Source organism: Ictalurus furcatus, chromosome 1, assembly GCF_023375685.1.
Source record: "Ictalurus furcatus strain D&B chromosome 1, Billie_1.0, whole genome shotgun sequence".
NCBI lineage: Eukaryota > Metazoa > Chordata > Actinopteri > Siluriformes > Ictaluridae > Ictalurus > Ictalurus furcatus.
Window position 1 is genome coordinate 19,724,041 of NC_071255.1, and position 20,345 is coordinate 19,744,385.

The 20,345-nt window shown below is 39.3% G+C and overlaps 1 protein-coding gene across 3 annotated transcripts; it reads right to left on the reverse strand.

The window, feature by feature from the left end:
• Window positions 1–8,461: 8,461 nt before the first annotated feature.
• irgq1 (immunity-related GTPase family, q1) lies at window positions 8,462–14,377 on the reverse strand. 3 transcript variants are annotated; one of them, XR_008386615.1, is made up of 4 exons: window positions 13,877–14,369; window positions 11,214–11,948; window positions 9,721–11,058; window positions 8,462–8,865 (listed from the first exon to the last, which is right to left on the reverse strand). XR_008386615.1 is itself a non-coding variant. In XM_053631462.1 (4 exons), the coding sequence occupies exons 2-4, from the start codon at window positions 13,888–13,890 to the stop codon at window positions 10,317–10,319; spliced, it is 1,491 nt and encodes a 496-aa protein (XP_053487437.1). In that variant the 5' UTR covers window positions 13,891–13,911; window positions 14,031–14,370; the 3' UTR covers window positions 8,462–10,316. The 3 variants fall into 3 exon arrangements, 2 of the variants coding, with proteins under 2 accessions (XP_053487437.1, XP_053487448.1); XM_053631462.1 differs by having other exon boundaries at window positions 8,462–11,058; window positions 13,877–13,911; window positions 14,031–14,370; XM_053631473.1 differs by lacking the exons at window positions 8,462–8,865; window positions 9,721–11,058 and having other exon boundaries at window positions 11,192–11,948; window positions 13,877–14,377.
• Between the last annotated feature and the right edge of the window lie 5,968 nt (window positions 14,378–20,345).

Consider the following 20,345-nt stretch of genomic DNA (forward strand, 5'->3'; position numbering starts at 1 on the left):
TATAATCAGTAGAATATTATTTTTCATAGTTCACTACACTCAGGTTACACTTAGGATCCATGAAATGTACTTCAGAAAAGTGATCTGAAAGTGAGATAAAGGAAGGTGGACAGTGAGAGCTGTCTGCCACACAGTATTAATAAGCTGGTTGTGGAAGTGTGACAGAATATATTACTATCCAACAAGCTGTGCTGATCAAAAGGTCACACAAGCACACACTCCAGATGTGTGAATCTCAATTAAGTCCACACCTGCAATGGATAAGTGCAATAATTAATACATACAATATTATTCTTTCAAAATGTGGGAGTAATCTTTTTGGGGGGGCAAGCATTCTCTTCACTATTAACAGACACATTTTAATTAACTAATTTCAGAAATTTCAAGCGCTAATGCAGACTTTCTCTAACTATTTATTTATATAATTTTTATTATAAACTTGTAATACAAATCTGTAGCGACCCTGTGCATGCTGCCAAACCCAAACACAATTAATATGTAATGAAGTAGCGTCTGATCCTTATCACAGATGTGATTTGATAGGTACAAGGCTCATCAATCCCTCCTTGTGACAGGGGCTTAAACAACATCTTTTGTACTTCAGTGACATAGTGCGAATTAATAAAGTCTAAATCTCATTTGAAGACATGCAGATCCCTGATGAAATAGTCTTCACAGTGAACTACACGGCAGCAAAAACAATACTTATTCAAAAAAACTTATTTCAGTTATAATCAACCAATTTGTTTCTCTCTCTCTCTCTCACACACACACACAAATAATGAGCTCATAAATACAATGAAATGTAGGTAATATGTTTAATAAGTATAAAGCATTTTAAATAAACGTAATTATCATCATCATTTCAGGTTTAATTTAATCAACCAATACAAAACATACCATATTTTGCCATGAAATAAAGGAATGTAAGTAACAATTATAAACGCCACCAATTCTAGCAAGGACAATGTAGCTCTTTCCTTGTAATACTTATTTTGTTCCTTGTATTGATAAAATATCATATTCTGAAGAGATTTCTGATTAAATTGCATACATCTTCTTGTACAACTGTTTCAATAAGCAGTTTTATTTTACTGTCTATTTTACTGTTTGTTTGGTGTGGATTCACAGCTCCCTCTGCTGGTCATATGTAACATCACAGTTTATATTTCGGAAACAAAAGATCGTCATTGACCTCCTCTATTGAGGAGCATAGTCATTAATGTCCCATCTGAAACGAACATGTTGGCAGGAATATAGAGAGGTAGTCCAAATGAAAACGGAGGGGTCTGACCTGGTAGACTGCAATCAAGACAAAAACAATAACAGCTGGCTGGCCTCTAGCAAAACCGCACAAAAACAACACAGTCTGCCGATTGCTGAAGCCAGGACTGAATAATCCTGAGCTATAGTGTGTCAAGCTCTCAAGTAGAACACATATCTCTAATTACCTATAGAAATGGACAGGCATATCATAAACTTCTAACCAAAGTATGCAACAAACTGTTTCCAAATGGCTTCTTAAAAAGCCACCAGGCACTTTCAGCAGCTTGAGAGTATCAATTCATTCAGTGTGGCCTTTAAAAAGCAGAGAAAAACAAACAAAGATATAAAAGATGAACATGGCTGGTGACTAATATGAAGCATCCATCATTAACTTTGTGCATCTTTCCTGCATCGTCTTGCAGAAATTAATTGAGTGGCACAGAGAGGCCGGTGGACAGCCCGAGGCTAGACTGCCTCCACCGTCTGTTCCTTGCGTCTCACACAGACATGAGCCCACTAAACTGCTGATGCCAAAAACTCACTAAGCCACACTGTGCAAGTCCACCAAAAGACTGGTGCTCCTCAAAATCAGTGTGTACATCACCACCAGATCACTATTTGTATATCATGGTAAGGTGAAAACTGGGGAAAATCTACACATATTAAAGAGAAACATGTCAAAACTGATGATTTGTCTAGTCATGCTTTTGTTCAGTGTCTGCAGCACAGTATACAGAAATGAGCCAAGTATCACATTTTGCTTGGTTTATCCAAATATTTTAATATGACTTGAGGATAAGCAAGTTATAGCGAATCCTGTTCCTTATCCACACCACAAAAGAAAACTGTATTACGTAGTATGGAGCAGTACACAAGAGCAAATGCAAATTAAGGCATGGGGGAAAAGTAAACCAACATTCAGAAATCATGTGGGGAAAAAATAAGTACACCCTCTATACTTCCACAGTCATTAAGAGAGTAATTAGCAGCCAGGTGTTACGAATGGAATGCACAAGATTTGTTAATCATCAGTAAGTGTGACTACCTATATAAAAACAGAGCTTTTGACAGTTTGGTGTTCTGGAGCACGCAGGTGTGTGTCTCTACATCATGTCAAAAAGAGAGGACATCAGCCATAACCAAAGAGAAGCAACAGTTGTGGATCATCAATCTAGAAAAGTTTATAAGACCATCTTCCAAACAATTTGAAATTCACCATTCTACAGTGAGAAGGATTGTTCACAAATGGAGAGATTTCAAGACAGTTGACAATCCTTCCACCATCTTCCATTGCTCCATGGTCCAGTTCTGATGCTTACGTGCCCATTGCAGGCGTTTTCGGCGGGGTACAGGGGTCAGCATGGGCACTTTATCTGATCTGCGTCTACGCAGTCCCATACGCAGTAAGCTGCGATGCACTGTGCGTTCTGACACCTTTCTATCACAGCCAGCATTAACTTTTTCAGCAATTTGTGCTACAGTGTCTCTTTTGTGGGATTGGACCAGATCGGCTAGCTTTTGCTCCCCACACGCATCAATGAGCCTTGGGCGGCCATGACCTTGTCGCCGGTTCACCGGTTGTCCTTCCTTGCACCACTTTTGGTAGGTACTAACCACTGCATACCGGGAACACCCCACAAGAGCTGCTGTTTTGGAGATGCTCTGACCCAGTCGTCTAGCCATCACAATCTGTCCCTTGTCAAAGTCACTCAGATCCTTACGCTTGCCCATTTTTCCTGCATCCAACACATCAACTTCGAGAACTGACTGTTCACTTGTTCCCTAATATATCCCACCCCTTGACAGGTGACACTGGAATGAGATAATCAATGCTATTTACTTCACCTGTCAGTGGTTTTAATGTTATGGCTGATCGGTGTAGATGGCCATTTTATATGGCCAGAAAATAATCGCCTTATTCAAATTTTTGGTCTTAAAAACCACTGGGGCCACTGTGATCCTCTTGAAAGCCCATAATTTTAAATGCCATGGACCTTCAACTGTTCTTCCTTCACAAATGTTTATCTGTTTGGGGACAGAGACAATAAAAAAGGGGAACACATTAATTAATGTTATTTAATACATTAACAATGCTGTAATGGTTTACAGCATCGACAAGAAAGGTTCACCTCAAGGAGAAACTGGATTTTTTTTTCTTCTGTCACCTGGATCACTTCACCATATTCAGGGTACTCAATCACAGTACCACAGCAGGCAAATTTCTGCCCAAACAGTATGACCCCGTTAAGAGTTATACATTTGCATCAATAAATAAATAAATAAAAACTACTTAACAGAAAAATTACAGGTTTCTCCTTCAATGAAAGAAGTTACCTTATTGAAGGCTTTCACAAGCTTTTTCTTGTCATAATCATCTGCAATTCCTTGCACTATAATTAGTGCCTTGCGCCCGTTTCTTTGTTGAATCCTTATGTGAATCTTATCCTCCGTCCCAGCCGGGAGCAAGTTGTCACCCTTAGTTGCATCAGTAAAGGGATCTGAAAAAGTGATAAACACAAAGTAATAAACAGGCCCACCACACTCCTACACCTCTGTAACTCTTTGGACCATCTCACATTCACAATGTACCAATTCTAGCCAAGACTGTGAACATTTGCATATGACTATATTCTAAAAATAAATGGGAAGGGATCACCAAAGTGCTCCAGAACATGCTCAAACTTCAAAAGATCAGGTGATCCCCCCCCCAAATGACATTTAATCTTACTTGTCAGAATTATAGAGGTTTGGATTAAACCCATTTCATTCAAGAGTAAGACTGACAGACAGAAAGAAAAAAAACACCTAGGAAACTAGAGCTACAGAGTGGGCATACTATTATGTGTAAAATAGCATGACACCATGTGCTATTATGTAACATGAGTAAACATGTTACATAAAGAGCACAAACAAAATCAATTTTGTTCAGTACAGTGCTTCAGGACACATTAAGATGTGAAAGTGTGTGCTTATCTGTGGTTATGTCTATGGCATGGTGACAAACATCTATGCCATCTATACCACCAACTGAACATGCATGCTCATAGTAGAAAATTGTCTGAGCTCTTCAGCACATTCAGCGACTTAACAGAGTTGTAAAGTAACCTCACATTTTCCATGACTTTGCTTCCAAAAAGCAAGTTTCCTCTTCATTTTCGACATAGACTTTGGAACATTTCCTAAGTAAAGAGTTTAAAGCAGTGAATCAAACTACACTCACAGTCCACTTTATTAGGAACAGCTGTAAACATGCACATTCATGCGGTTATCTAATCAACCAATCATGTGGCAGCAGCACAATACATAAAATCATACACATAGAGCTCAAGAGCTTCAGTTAACGTTCACAAAAAATATGGAGTGAGTGGCAGTTCTGTGGGTGAAAACATCTTGCTGATGAGAGGTTAGAGGAAAATGGTTCAAAATGCCAAGAAGCATATAGTAACTCTTTACAACCATGGGGAGCAGAAAAGCACCTCAGCATTCATAAAACATTGAACCTTGCAGCAGATGGGCTACAACAGCAGAAGCATATCAGGTTCCACTTGTGTCAGACAAGAACAGAAATCTGAGGCTGCAGTGGGCACAGGATCACCAAACTGGACAGTTGAAGACTGGAAAACGTAGCCTGGTCTGATGAATCTCAATTTCTGCTGAGGCACACAGATGTTAGGGTCAGAATTTGGCACCAACAGGTGTCCATGAATCCATAAACTCAACTTGCCTTGTGTCAACAGTCCAGGCTGATGGAGGTGATGTAATGGTGTGGGGAATGTTTTCTTGGCACACGTTGGGCCCATTAATACCAATCATAGCTTGAATGTCACAGCCTATTTGAGTATTGTTGCTGACCATGTGCTTCCCCACAATTTCTGCATCTTCTAATGGCTACTTCCAGCATCATAATGCACCATGTCACAAAGAAAAAGTCATCACAAGCTGGTTTCATGAACATGACAATGAGTTCAATGTTCTTCATGGCTTTCCAAGTCACCAGATTTGAATCCAATAACAGGAGATTCACAGCATGAAAGTGCACCTGCAGGAATTGCATGATGAAATCATGTCAACATGGACCAGAATCTCAAAGCAATGTTTCCAACATCTTATGGAATCCACGCTACAAAGAATTGAGGCTGTTTTGAGAGAAAAGGGACGCCCTACGCAGTATCAGCATAGTGTTTCTAATAAAGTGCTTGGTGAGTGTACATTAGGCCTATAGGGTTTTTGTTTTTTAGAAGCAGTGTGACTTTTTATATTGTATTGATCTAGATTAATTCACACTGTCATTTTAGTCTTGTTAATTTACTATAGAATATCGCAAGTCACGCCATGGTCTGGTGTTTCACTTTTTTCTACATACACCTTCATATTAAAAAGTTGTCAGAATGGCACATGCTCGAGTAACAGTGTTAGGCAAAATGATTTTATTTGCTGTATGTAGAACATGCACACTTGTTTATAGACTGTAGAAACTCTAGAGTAGCCTGAAGAGATGTCACTGGTGAGAGAGAGAGAGAGAGAGAGAGAGAGAGAGAGAGAGAGAGAGAGAGAGATGGAGAGGTGGGTTAGCTAACGTAAATTCACATCAACACTTGCTAGTTAGCCAACTGGCCTCCGCTAAAAATCCTAACATCCCTAATCAGAAACAAACTTTGCCTCAGATACAGTATAGTGCACCGCGGTTCATCATCCACAGACAACTAGCATATCAGCGTGCGGTTACAACGGAAATGTCCCTCATTGGTGGAGCGCGATTTAAGGATTGTGGGTAATGTAGTAAATCATTCGACAATAAAATACGATTTTTTATTATTATTATTTTATTTAAATCTGAATGCAAACTGATCAACGACTTAGGAGCGTAAACCATCGTATAACGATCTCGTAGCTCATGGCGAATGAATCTTAACAAGTTTATTACACACCCAAAATGAAAGTCATATTTACTTCCGGATCATGGCAGCTCAGCTCTGTAGTTTTCTAAACGGCCTTTGTATAACAACAATCTAGCGATGATGCATTTATAACCAGCCAGCTAATTAGCAAGTTAACCAACCAACTGGTAATTAACGAAGGAATGTCACCGCTTAAAAAGTGCACGGTTGTATTCTATATCAGTAACAGACCCGCAGCATGCTCAGCTAAACTAGCGAGTGACGTCTCTCCTGCAGATGTGTGTGAAATAACTATGATGGAGTATATGCAGTATAACCAAGCTAAGCAGTCAGTGGCGTGATAGATTTTACCTAGCCCAGTAGCACTGCTAGTTAGCACATTAGCTAAGCTACATCGTTTGCCATTAGAAATGTTTTGAGTGGTATCCAACAGGCCTAAATTGAGTACAATGAAACTTACCAAAAGACTGGATGCTCTGGACATGCGATGTTTTATGGCTGTGACTGTGAAACTAATAAGCGTTATTGCCGTCTAGATTATCTGGAATGTTTTGGTTATTAAATAGCTTAACCAAAAGCAATACCTGGAACGAGAAAAAAGACAAACAGACAAGCACAACTCACAGTTGTTTACACTACAAAACAACGTGTCAGACTGCAGAGCCGAAAGCGCTACACACGCAGATAAGGTTCAGGTATCACGTGATCAGAACGGGAGAACCTCATTGGTGAATTGCGCTAAATGGCGTTGTATACTTTTATACATGTATAGTTTTTGATGTTTTCGTTACTAGCGCTTACTTACTTACTAGTAATGGGAAGTTCGGGTCATTTTACTGACTCGGATATTTGAATCTCGTTCAGCAAAATGAACGAATCTTTTTACGAGTCATTTCGTTCATTTCAGCAGCATATAATTAAAATGTTACAGGCTAAATTCCTCCAACACATCTAGTACTTAATAAAATATCAAATAAACTATAGGTTAATGCAGCCCAAGCTGAATTATTATTAATTAATAGCTTTGCTGGGTCTTCAGGCTATGCAGTCTCTTAGTTCACCTTACCTCCGGATCCGAGTCGTTATTTTGTTAAGTCACATTTGTCACGTCTGTTTCCCGGAAACAGAAGTGATTAGTTCACCTCTCGAGTCTTCGGCTTCGAGTCATTCGTTCATCCCGTTTACAGTATTGTATGGTGCATTGTCTATGGGCTGGTCACCGGAAGAAAGAATGACTCGCACACGAAGACTCAAGACCTGAACTAATTTCTGTTTCCAGTTCAGAACCTATGGGGATGAACAAATCACTCTGAGACAACTCGTCGTTCCCGAGTCATAGTAAAGATTTGTTCAAAATGAACTAATCGGTCATGAACAACACATGACGAACACTTACTTACTAGACGGCTCATCTCCATGCCCTCCTCTTCCTTCACACACCCCCCCCCGCCCCCGCCCCGCCCCGCCCCGCCCCGCAGAACCGTTCAAAGTTGTTGGTCTTTGCCTATCCATTGCTTAAATTTTCACTGAATTGCATTATATAATTGTTTAATGTATTATACTTTGCATTGTCCATGCATTTCTGTATCCAGTTCTGGTCGCGTGGAGGCTGTCCCAGGGGAACACCCTGGATGATGGGCAGTCCATCGTAGGGCACACGCCTGTGCCAAGTTTTAGCATATTCAGCGTATTTTCTGAATATATATTAGAGGTGAAATATATTTCATAATAATGCTATAAAAATGCAAAGTGCATTCAGTGGCTTAACCATTGATGATAATATAATAATATATAACATAAAATCTTTCTACAGTATTAGTGTGTGGAGATAATAATATATTACTAATAGTATTCCTTATTCATTTTACAATATAGTGCTGTTCTATGTAATCAATAAGGCTGTGTGACAATTAATATGTTAGTGTCATTTAAGAAGTGTGCTCGCCCATATCTGTAGAGCTCTGACCTTCCAGTGCTAGAGTTTGTCATCCCAAATAAAAAATGCTGATTAAGCAAAGAAGTGGATAATTAAACATATTCTTTTCCTTATGAATAATATTTATTCATTTATTAGTTCTTCACCAACGAATTTATCCTGGTCAGGTTGCAGTGGATCCGGACTCCATCCCAGGAAGACTGGGCATCACAGTTCATCACAGGGCATCATACACACGTTTCCATATAGGGCAATTTAGTGTAGCTAATCCTACTGGCATGTTGTTGCAAGGTGGGCGGAAACCAGAGAACCTGGAGGAAGCCCTCACAAACACAAGAAGAACAGTAAACCAAGCCCAGGATTGAACTGGGGGGACCCTGGGGTTATGCCCCCTGATTAATTTATTTAATAAAATAAGTATCTAATAGCACTTATAATAATCATCATCAACAGCAACAAAAGTAACAACAGTAGACAAACATAGCTTGTATTGCATGGTAACTGCAGCGTAACAAAATATACACTTTTGGGTATACAAAATACAAACCCTTAACATACACATATCAAACAATCAGAGTTTAAAAAAGAGAGCAATACAAGATGCTTAAGGAAAACAAACACAATAATTTGTGATTCTGGACCTGCATCAAAAGCAGAACAACATGGAGGTGACAAGTTTCACTCCCTGTGATGACTTTCCCTGATTGTAAATGCAACTTGTAAATCCAGTTACTGTGGTATGAGGTAGTCTGTATTGACACAGTCCTAGGTTGTAAGAAGTACAAGACAACAGGATAAGTTTCATTAAGTGTAAAGGTACGTTCACACATACAGTGATTTTATCGCTGCGTCGCCAGTCACTGTACTATGAATTAAAATTTTTCTATTTTATTTGTATAGCGCTTTTTACAGTGGACATTGTCTCAAAGCAGCTTTACAGAATTTATCCCTATTGAGCAAGCCGGTGGCAACAGTGGCAAGGAAAAACTCCCTAAGATGATATGATGAAGAAACCTTGAGAGGAACCAGACTCAGAAGGGAACCCATCCTCATCTGGGCAAGAACGGATAGTGTGAAAGTAAAAGAAAGTTCATTATGGTTTTTACATGAAGTCTTTGTTGAACTAGTCCACTGTTCACTAAAGGAAACCTGAGAGTAAAACTGCATGTGGTAATTGCAGTCTCAAGGCCATAGCAGAAACCATAGTCTGAGCAACCACAGCGAGAATGTCCATGTGGAATTGAGGTCCAAAACTATTTCATGATACTTCAAGCGGTACCATCCTCAACAATCTCTAGGCTGTAGCCTCCAGTATGAAGTCCCCAGTAGGTGTTCCTACTACTGGTTGCCATAGTAACATGGGTGGGGCAACTAACATTCCACTTTTGACAACAAACCAGTTTTCTTGCTACTAAAATTAAACATTCTGGAGGGAAAGCGATCTTAGATAAAATTCAACAGTGTATGTATGCACCATATCCTACAACAAACAGGAGAAGAAGTATGTGCTCTTTGCCATTGCGGCCATCTATTTGCGGCAAAAGCGCAAGCGCCAATTAGCTTAGCTTAGCTTATATTCTGAGCGCTTTTAAAAGAAAATAATAATAATGAAACACTCACTCTTTGTTGCAGTTGAGAAAAATCCCGGTGTCATTCACTGTATGTTCCGAGAGGCAGACCGCAGCTCTTTGGCCATGACCTCTGTGTTTCGAAGTATCTGGCTTGGTGCTGCTCGTTCCCGGGCACCAAATCAGCGACAAGCCGGACAATGGTCGCCATTGCTCATGTCGCCAGAAATCACCAGCTCTCATTGAAAATAAATGGTCTCCGGTTGCTTTGTCGCTGAGAGTCGCTGTATGTGTGAATGCACCTTAAGACCAATGTATGATCAAATAGGTAATAACACTGATACTTGTAGTGTAATTGAAGATACATTCTATTGCTATTCTGCATTTTGGCATATGCTTTTAAGTTATGCTTCATATTTAAGTACAGGTACTGTATATTTCAATACATGTCTGGTCCCCTGTGTGGGGGAAAAGCACCTATGAATTTCTTCACTCTGAATACCACAAATGAATGTTAGCAAGATAGGTACTAGATTTCAAGTACCTATGTAAAAGTTGTCATTTCTCACATATTGCCATTTCACTTTTTTTTTTTTCAAAAATAGTATGCAGTTACTGATAAAAAACAGCTCAGAGACAGTCAAGCAGCTATAGTATCTGACAAGTGCTCTGTGCTTGCTTTTTGTTTCTCACAATTCTATCAACATAATATGCAAAAGCACTTGTCCTTATAGTGTCCAGGTCACTGCCCAGTACACTCTCCAGACTGACAAAGTCAAAGGCATTTCTGTCTAAGCTGTTTATGAGAAACAGTTGCGAATTTTCAACTTTTGCCATCTGAAGCTCCTCAGCACACTGGGCTCGAAACCCATCCTGAATCTCAGTCGCAGAACAACACAAATCTTCTTGGGCCTGCAAATAGCAGTCAATCTTTGTCTGGACAAAGTGGTACTTCTTCCGTAACTTTTGAACAACTCTTGCAAGGTCTATGTGGTGTGCCTTCTTCCACTCAGTCACAGTAAGCACATAGAAATCAAAATTATCTAACATTTCTTCCATCCCTTCCAATGAGTTGACCATAATGTTCTCTATTCCTGACACAGCCCAAAATCTGACATTTGGGTACTGAGGACTTGTTGCTGGCATTTCAGCAAGTACTGAGCTAAAGGCACCATTCCGCTGTCTCATAAGGCCATTCAGAAGAGTAGTTACCCCAGATCCTGTCTCCCCTAAAATAGCCACATCAAGCTGAAAGTGGTCAATAGCCTCCAATATTGTCATAAGTGTTTCAGTTCCATTTGCAGTGTCAAAACATTTCCAGAAAGTTCTTAAGTCCAATACTTCCTTTTCACTGATTTTCCCACTCTGCAAAGCACGGTGCATGATAGTCCTGATGTGTGTGTGTGTGAATGAGAAAGAGAGAGAAAAACAAAAATGTTATCTTGATCTTAAATGTGTCATATCATCAGTTTTAAAACCCTTATCAATGCAGTAGTATTATTTCTTAAGTACAATGGCAAAAATATACAATCACAAAATACTCACCTTTGTTTCCTCATGCCTCCACTGAACAAACTCACCAGGAAACAGGAAAAAACTTCTCTTTTGAGCTCTGAAGCCTCTTTCTCAAAAGTGTCTTTAAGGTTCTGCATTTCATAGTTCTGTGTATCATGGGCTGACACTAAGAAGATATGGGGGTGCAGGTTTTTCTCTTCTACATATTTTAAACATTCATCTCTCATGACAGTTAAAGCACCAGTTTCAGTGAAGTTTTGTTTCCTACTCTGTGCACGCAAGTCGTTGTCTACTTTTGTTCTAATAACATAAAAAGGCTTCTTTTGTTTACGTATTTCATCAATCAGAAGCATGTTGTTTTCTCTAAATCGTTCAGATATCACTACAAAAAACATGTCATAGAGACTAAAGTTTATTGTCTCCACATAACTCTTTGATGTAAAAGAGGGTGTGCCCATCCCTGGAAGGTCCCACAGTCTCACTTGGGGGCAGTTTGGATACTGATACAGTGCAGGTTCCATTGTGGTCTCCACAACTCCTGTTGGTGCAGCTCCTCTAGCATCATGATCCAGCCCAATGAGAGCATTAATGAGTGTAGATTTTCCTGAGCCAGAATCTCCTGTCACAGCTACATCCATCTTGAATCGATCATAAAGTTTCAGTAAAGTCATAAACTGTTGAGGGATTTTCTCAGGGTTTGTAGACTGGACTGCCTCTGTGATTTTGTTGACATACTCCTCTGGGATCTTTTGTGGCACACTAAATCTTTTTGGGAACAAAATGAGGACAGTTCCATTACAATCTGATTTCCATTAACTATCATGAATGTTAGTTATACCCATAACTGATAACCAATTGGATTATGGCTGATATACACTTGTTTGCCAGCATATTAAATACACATAGCTTGTATGTACATTGACTGGTCCTTTTATGAGGTAAAAATACCACACAAGTGGCACTTTGGATGTACAGTATATAATTACTTACTTTAACCCATTTCTTTTCTCTGCACATTTTTTCAGCTCTGCTCATATTCAAGCCATCATTGGAAAGAGAACCATTGCACCATTTCTGACTAGATATTATTTGGGTTGTGGACAATTCTCAGCACAGCAGTGACACTGGCATGGTAGCGTGTGTGGCACTAGTATGAGTGTATCAGATTCAGCAGTGTTGTATTGTTTTGTTGGGGTTTTTTTTACAGTTGTAACTAGTCCACCAGCCAAAGATATCTAACCAGCAGTGGTGTTGTAGTCAACAATATACAAACAATGTGAAAAATACACTAACAATGTACAGTACTGTGCAAAAGTCTGATGTAAAGCAAAGGTGCCTTCAAAATAATGAAATTTGTTATGGTGCTTAGTGCATGGTGTGGGCAGAGGTGCAGTACAGGGTCTGTTTGTCTCCAAAAGGATGATATACCATTAAGGGAACCAAGTGCAAGAGCGGCACAGATGAAGAAGTGCATGCTGACCGAAAAACAGTCCAACCAATACCAATACCAAGCACCTTAGCTGAGGTGTGAACAAATTAATTTTGGAATGCTGCTCAGTATCACTAGCCACCAAACTGATTACAGGAGCAGTGCATGTGAGGGTAGCGGTGCTTATGTGATACGATGTGGGGTCAGCAATGTGGGAGCTTCAGAACATTAGGCTCAACACATAGTGTACCACAGTGAGGCAGGAAAAGACAACTCTCCCAAAATATGTCCTCTCTTTAGCTGAAATTAAAGGTACCAAATAGTAATGGAACAAATCAAATCGTTCTTAACTTAAATGACTCAAATATTTATCCTGAAATCAGGTTTTCTCTCTCTAGCCTCCTCTTTAGTCTTATATTCCTTTTCATTATTTTCCTTAATTTTAATTCTCTATAATTCTGGGTTCCCTTCAAAAAGCTGCCTTCCATTTAATTGTGAGCTCTCCTTCTTTCTTTTCCTCAATGTTTCCGTTTTAATTATGAGCTCTCCTTCTTTCTTTTCCTCAGTGTTTCCTCTTTAAATCTGAGTTATGTATCCAAGTATGCAATTAAGAAGTAAGTAAGTATGCAAGTAGTAGTAGTAGTAGTAAGCTGTGGTGGTAGTAGTAGTAGTAGTAGTAAAAGTAGTAGTAGCAGAGGTAGTAGTAGTAGTCGTAGTAGAAGTAGTAGTAGTAGAAGTAGAAGTAGTAGTAGTAGTAGAAGTAGTAGCAGCAGTAGTAGTAGAAGTAGTAGTAGCAGCAGTAGTAGTAGTAGTAGTAGCAGCAGTAGTAGTAGTAGTAGTAGCAGCAGTAGTAGTAGTAGTAGTAGCAGCAGTAGTAGTAGTAGTAGCAGCAGTAGTAGTAGTAGTAGTAGTAGCAGTAGTAGTAGCAGCAGCAGTAGTAGTAGTAGTAGTAGTAGCAGTAGTAGTAGTAGTAGCAGCAGCAGTAGTAGAAGTGTTAGTAGAAGTAGCAGTAGTAGAAGTGTTAGTAGAAGTAGCAGTAGTAGAAGTAGTAGTATTAGTAGTAGCAGTAGTAGTAAGCGCTAGTAGTAGTAGGCCTAGTAGCAGCAGCAGTATAGTTGTAATATGAATGAATAATTAATCACAGATTTCCACTCTTTTTTCTAATAGAACAAAGTAAAAAGTAGCCTATATGAAAGGGAGTCTACATACGAACACAACGCACATAAGTGATGACAGATAAGGCAACACAAAAAGTGATACTCACCCGATAGTTTCCATTTTCCCGGTTTAGCAAGTCCCCTACGACAGAGACTGAAAGTGAAAGTAGGCTAGACGCAGATGCATTAAAAGTTAAGCATTGAGGGGAAAAAACATTATAATATACTATTACCACCATTATTTTATTTAGGAATTATTACTTTTTCAATATCAGCCTATGAGCATTTTCCAGATGACCGTAAGCCTTCTGGATCACGTCTGAGTTTGCCGGAGTTATGTTACTGTGACTCATGACGATAGAAGAGAAAACACCCTTTTGCTCCTCCCCTTGTAGACTCGCTCTGACGTCACGTCAGTAACCTCCCTAATAGTACATAATCCTTCAGGTATTCACTATTGTTCACTGGAATGTGAAAATAATGCGAAGATATGTACAATATATCCAAATGTTTGTGGACACCTGACCATATGTTCTTTTCGAACTTCCCGTTCCAGATTCTTCTATATGCTGTTACAATAACCTACTCTTCTGGGAAGGCTTTCTACTAGATTCTGAAGCATGGCTGTGGGGATTTCTGTCCATTCAGCCACATGCGCATAGGCACTGATGTCAAGCGAGGAGATGCAGTCAGTGTTCCAATTAATCAAAAAGGTGTTTAACATCAGGGTCAGGTGTCTGTGCACACTAGCCTTGGCAAACCATGTCTTTGTACACAATCGGAACATGTTTAGGTCCCTTAGTTCTAGTGAAGGGAAATTGTAAGGCTACAGCATATAAAGACATTCTATACAACTGTGTGCTTCCAACTTTGTGGCAACTGCTTGGGCTGAACTTTGGGTTAAGCTAAACTTCTGGCTATATACTGTATACTGTATGACTACGTTTACATGGACAGCAGTAATCCTTAATCTGAGTAAGATAATAATGTGATTAAGGTGTTTACATGAGTCGCTTTTAGAATACTCCTTTCATGTTCCCGTTTTACATGTTTTAGAACATAATTAGATTAACAGCCCGCGTCATTACGTCACCGCGCCACGCCGTCCGACGTCCCTCCAGAATTTCACGTATCAACATACAGTTCGTCTTTGTTATGGTACCGTATACAGTTTTGGGTGTTTTTATTTATTTATTTTTACGAACGCTTTAAGTGCAGTTAATCATTTGTCATGCTATACGTGCTAATAGACAACTGCTTGAAGCGGTGGGTGTGTCCCAAATCGCGTAGTTACTGTCTATATAGTAGCCGAGATATATGTATTTTTCCCCACTACAGGCCTATACTAGGAAAGTATGCGATTTGGGACAGAGCTGAACTCTCTTGTTCGCCGTAAAACGTAAAACTGCCGTGTGTGATCGTGTCCTGTCACAAAATGCGGTGAAAACTCCCACACGACGTTCATAATGTGATTAAGGTGTTTACATGTCACTACTACACGTCTATAATGCGACTAAAACAGAAGTATTCCACCTGTCTTAGTTAGATTATTGCTTACTTCGGTTATGACCTTAATTAGATTAAGGTAAGTAAAAATGGCTGTTTACATGGTAGTTTCTTAATTAGAGTATGGTCTTAATCGGATTAAGAGTGGATTATTGTTGTCCATGTAAACGCAGCTTATGTCTAGTAGTAGCCTATAGGGTGCCAAATGTAAAGATAAATGTTAAATATAAAATTAAATGTTAAATGAAAATATCAAATGTAATCGTAAGTGTTAAATATAGAAGTGAATTATATCATTCCATACTAAATGCCCACCTTCTCAGAGTTTTGTATCATTTGGATAAGACAAAGACTCACGGGGTTGCCAGGGGTGCAGTTTTTACAAATTGGGTTAGTTTTGGAACAAGGTTCAGGTGGAAAATGCAATATTTGGCATTTATTGGCTGGTTCAAAAATAGTCTAAAGCCAACAAGATCTTGTTTTAAAGCAAATAAATGCAATTCAATCCAATTAATTTCTGCAAACAAAGGGAAATTGTAAGAGAACACAATGTCTATCTATGTTGTACAGAACCATTTCTGTTTTAAGGATGCTCTTTTGGGCCCACGATGTCATCATTACAACTAGTAAATTCTGAAATTAGTCTCTGCTATGAAATTACAGACATACATAGATTATGTCCTCCAAAAAAGGCAACCTGCATCCTTGTTCCAAAATTAGCACTATTTGGCATAAGAAGTGTAACCCTAAATTATATTTATATTTAACATTTAGGGGTGGTATGGTGGGTAGCTTTGCCAGCTCACAACTCCATGGATCCCAGTTTAATCCTGAGCTGGGGTTACTGTCTGTGTTTTATACGTTCTTCCTGTCTTGGCATGGGTTTCTTTCAGAGTTCTCTGGTTTTGTCCAACTGTTCAAAAAACATGCATATTGGTGGATTCGTGGATTGGAAGCTATTGCCCCTAGATGTGAGTGAGTGAAAATGTGTGCATCTCATCATGGGTGAATTCTCTCACCTTGTGTCCAGTGGTTCCACGATTGGCTTCACTGACCAGGATAAAGTGCTTAGTGAAGATGAATGAATGATTTTAACATTTTGCTTTGTATTTAATATTTACATGAATTTATATTGGGGGCATGGTGGCTTAGTTAGCACATTTGCCTTGCAGGAGGATTGAGGGTTTCCTCCGGGTACTCCGGTTTCCTCCCCCAGTTCAAAGACATTCATTGTAGGCTGATTGACATTTCCAAATTGTGTGTAGTGTGTGAATGGGTGTACAATTGTGTGCTGTGATGGGTTGGCACCATGTCCAGGGTGTCCCCCGCCTTGTGCCCCGAGTTCCCTGGATCGGCACCAGGCTCCCCCATGACCCTGTGTTAAGTGGTACAGAAAATGGATGTATGGATGCATTCACATTATTTATAATGTGTGGTTTTTTTTGCATTATGTATAGCCAAACTTTGAGAATTCATTTTATAAATGATGTTTGCACCAAACCGGTATTAAACACAACAAGGCTGTAGTGGATGAGTTTTCCTGTTCGGCGTGATGACGGTTAATGTCCCCGACAACCTCTATAGTCCCATTTAGCCACTTGTTAACAACCATCTTTTTCAAGACATGTAAAAACCTTTAAAAAAAAAAAAATTAAAAAATCACGAGTGGGGTATTACTGATGTATTGTATGTCATAGAATAAACTGTGAAAGTATTTATCAAACATATTACTTAATATTTATTGATATATTTATTAAAATACAACCCCAATTCCAAAAAAGTTGGGACACTGTGTAAAATGTAAATAAAAACAGAATGCAATGATTTGCAAATCTCATAAACCCATACGTTATTTCCAATAGAACATATAAAACATATCAAATATTTAAACAGAGGAAATGTAAGGTCATTTTGAATTTGATGGCCACAATACATGTCAAAAAAGTTGGGACGAGGCCATGTTTACCACTGTGGGGCATCCCCTCTTCTTTTAACACCGGTCCTTATATGACTGGGAACTGAGGAGACCTGTTGCTGGAGTTTTGGGAGAGGAAGGTTGTCCCATTCATGTCTGATGTAGGGTTTTAGCTGCCCAACAGCAGCTAGATAAGTCCTGGGTCTTCTTTGTCCTATTTTTTCCTTTCATGGTGCACCAAATGTTTTCAGTTGCTGGAAGGTTATTTACATTTTACACAGTGTCCCAACTTTTTTGGAATTGGGGTTGTATATTAAACTCATCCAAGATCTGTATGCAATATATGGTATGTTTAATGTGAATTAGAAGGTGACAATACATATTTGGTGTTATTCAAAAGGGGATGTTGGGGTGTTTGGTGCTTTTGGGGGACTGAGTCCAGGGAGTGAATTTCCGGGGGTGAAAAGAGTTTCTATTTTCTTTTATCTTCTCAAAAGCATAAGAAAGCGAGTTCCCCACATAAGCATAACTGGGATATTCTGCATGTGGTTGCGCATGTTGACTTTCGTGATCGGCGGGAAGCAGCCAACGGGAACGCTTCTCTAGTCTTAACGGAGCCGAAAATCTTAACAGAAACAGTTGCTTTAACAAATGCGATAGTAGAAACTTTGATATGGATAAAGCTGCATGCATGAACCAGAAACTATCCTGGTTTAATCTACTTTTGAGTCATCTTACTTATCATGAAAGAATGAAGTGTATACATTAACATTTACATTTATTAATTTAGCAGATGCTTTTATCCAATTAAAAAATGAGGAAATACAAGCAAAGTTATATATCAAGCAGAGAACAATACAAGTAGTGCTACCATGCAAGATTTATAATTGAGTTCTAGAGAAGCAAAGGACGCAAAGTAGAGGTATAAGCACCAGTAGGTTTTGTTTTGTTTTGTTTTTTAATGTGGGGTTGGAATTTTAAGAGTAAGTTAGGTGTTCACAGAAGAGGTGGGTCTTTTTTGAAGATAGTGACAGATTCTGCGGTCCGGATTAAGGTTGGAAGTTCATTCCACCACTAAGGGACAGTGAGTTTGAAGGTTCTGGAAAGGGACCTTGAGACACGCTGAGTAGGCATTACTGAGTGTCTGTCATTAATCGATCGCAGATTGTGTGAGGGAACATAAGCCTTCAAGAGAGTGCTGAGGTAGTGGAGTGCTGTTCCAGACAAGGTCTTGTACGTGAACATCAAGGCCTTGAATTTGATACGGGCGGCTACAGGAAGCCAATGGAGGGAGATAAAGAGGGGTGAGACATGGGTTCTTTTGGGCCATTTGAAGACGAGGGGTGGTGCTGCATTGAACATGAAACATTCATTTGGGTTGAAAGTACTTTCTTAGCTTACTTGTAGAAATCGCAGAGTGATACATGTTATGATAAAAGATTGTGTATCATTATAAACTCTACACACTTGTATGTGTTTTCCAGAAGGTTCTCAACCTCCAGCCTGTTCTAGAAGAAAGACAACATGGAGCAGAAAGTCTGGGCAACACATTTCTGTGGGTTTTTTTTTCTCAAACATGGCACATGTTTTATAGTCTATAATGCTGCCCATTGTGTGTTGTTTTGTTTTTGTTTTGCTTTTTTTTCTCTGCAATCCATTGTGATAATGCAGTTGTAGTAATTTGTCATTTTTAATTATATACAGTATTATTATTATTAGGGGTGACATGCAGCCTCACAGCTTCAGGCTCCTCAGTTCAATCCTGAGTTACGCATGTTGTCCGTGTGGGTTTCCCACTTCTTAAACATGCCAGTAAGTGTATTAGATACACTAAATAGTTGAATTAAACAAAGTTAATGTCACATTGCACTTTCTGTTTAACCATCATGCTGTCTTTGTCTTCGTATTCATTTATTCCCACCTGTACCAAGCACTTTGGATTTCCTGCCTATAACATGTCCTGTATTTTGTATAACTTTGCCTTGTCTCATACTTGATGAGATTTTACACATGTCAGGTTAGAAATACAAAGGGTAATTGTTGGAGAAATATATTTTAGGATATTTTTAGAATAAATAACATGTTAACAGGATTCTCATTCCCTGTCATGTTCCTAAATTAATGGCATGCCTAGCAGGTGTTTGTGTTCCTTATACTGAAAATGAAATTACAGATATCTTGAATTCCAATTCTTACGAGTTAGAAATAAATTATGAGTTGTTATATTTCTACAGTAAAAGCTTAACCTTCTTGCCATACGGAATCTTTTTCATACATAACTTGTACTAGCTACTGTGTTTAGCTGTGCAACATATATTTTTTTTTCTAATTTCCAAATCATATAGAAGTCTATTTGGAGCTACAGTACTGGTCAAAAGGTGTTCATTTTCTATGATAGCAGCTCTGCCTGTATAATAATAATTTAAAAAAAAAATCAGTATCATCCATCCAAATCATCCATCCATCCATCCATCCATTTTCTACACCGCTTATCCTTCAGGGTCGCGGGGAACCTGGAGCCTATTCCAGTGAGCATCAGGCACAGGGGGGGTACACCCTGGATGGGGTGCAGGGCACAATCACATACACATTCACACACCCATTCATACACTACGGACACTTAGGACATGCCAATCAGCCTACCATGTATGTCTTTGGACTGGGGGAGGAAACCGGAGTACCCAGAGGAAACCCCAACAGCATGGGGAGAACATGCAAACTCCACACACATAGGGCTGTGGCAGGAATTGAACCCCCAACCCTGGCGGTGTGAAGCGAACGTGCTAGTAGCAAATCATATTAATGTTTATATTATTCCACCTCCCAAGAAAACATGCCAACAGGTGATTGGGCTACAATAAATTGCCCCTAGGTGTGAATGTGTGTAGGTGTGATGCCCTGCGATGGACTGGAGTACCACTGGTGTAGATTGTATTCCCAGCTCGAACCCCCCCAGTGTTCCTAGGATAGGACGTGAATCCACCGTGACCCAGATCAGGATAAAACGGTTACTGAAAGTGAGTGAATGGGTTTCAAGACAGAGGACAACGAGAAGGTGCTAAGCGAACTACTGTTTACAGCTACTATAATGTGAGTGGAGAAAAGTATGACGTGTCGGTACTTAATGAATAAAAAAAATTCTTGTAAGCAAAAAA

What these genes read in the sequence shown, in the direction of transcription:
- irgq1 (XM_053631462.1), bottom strand. An exon ending in GGAGGCATGAGGAAACAAAG is followed by an intron (nt 11,059 to 11,213) that starts GTGAGTATTTTG and finishes CACACACATCAG; the next exon opens with GACTATCATGCACCGTGCTT.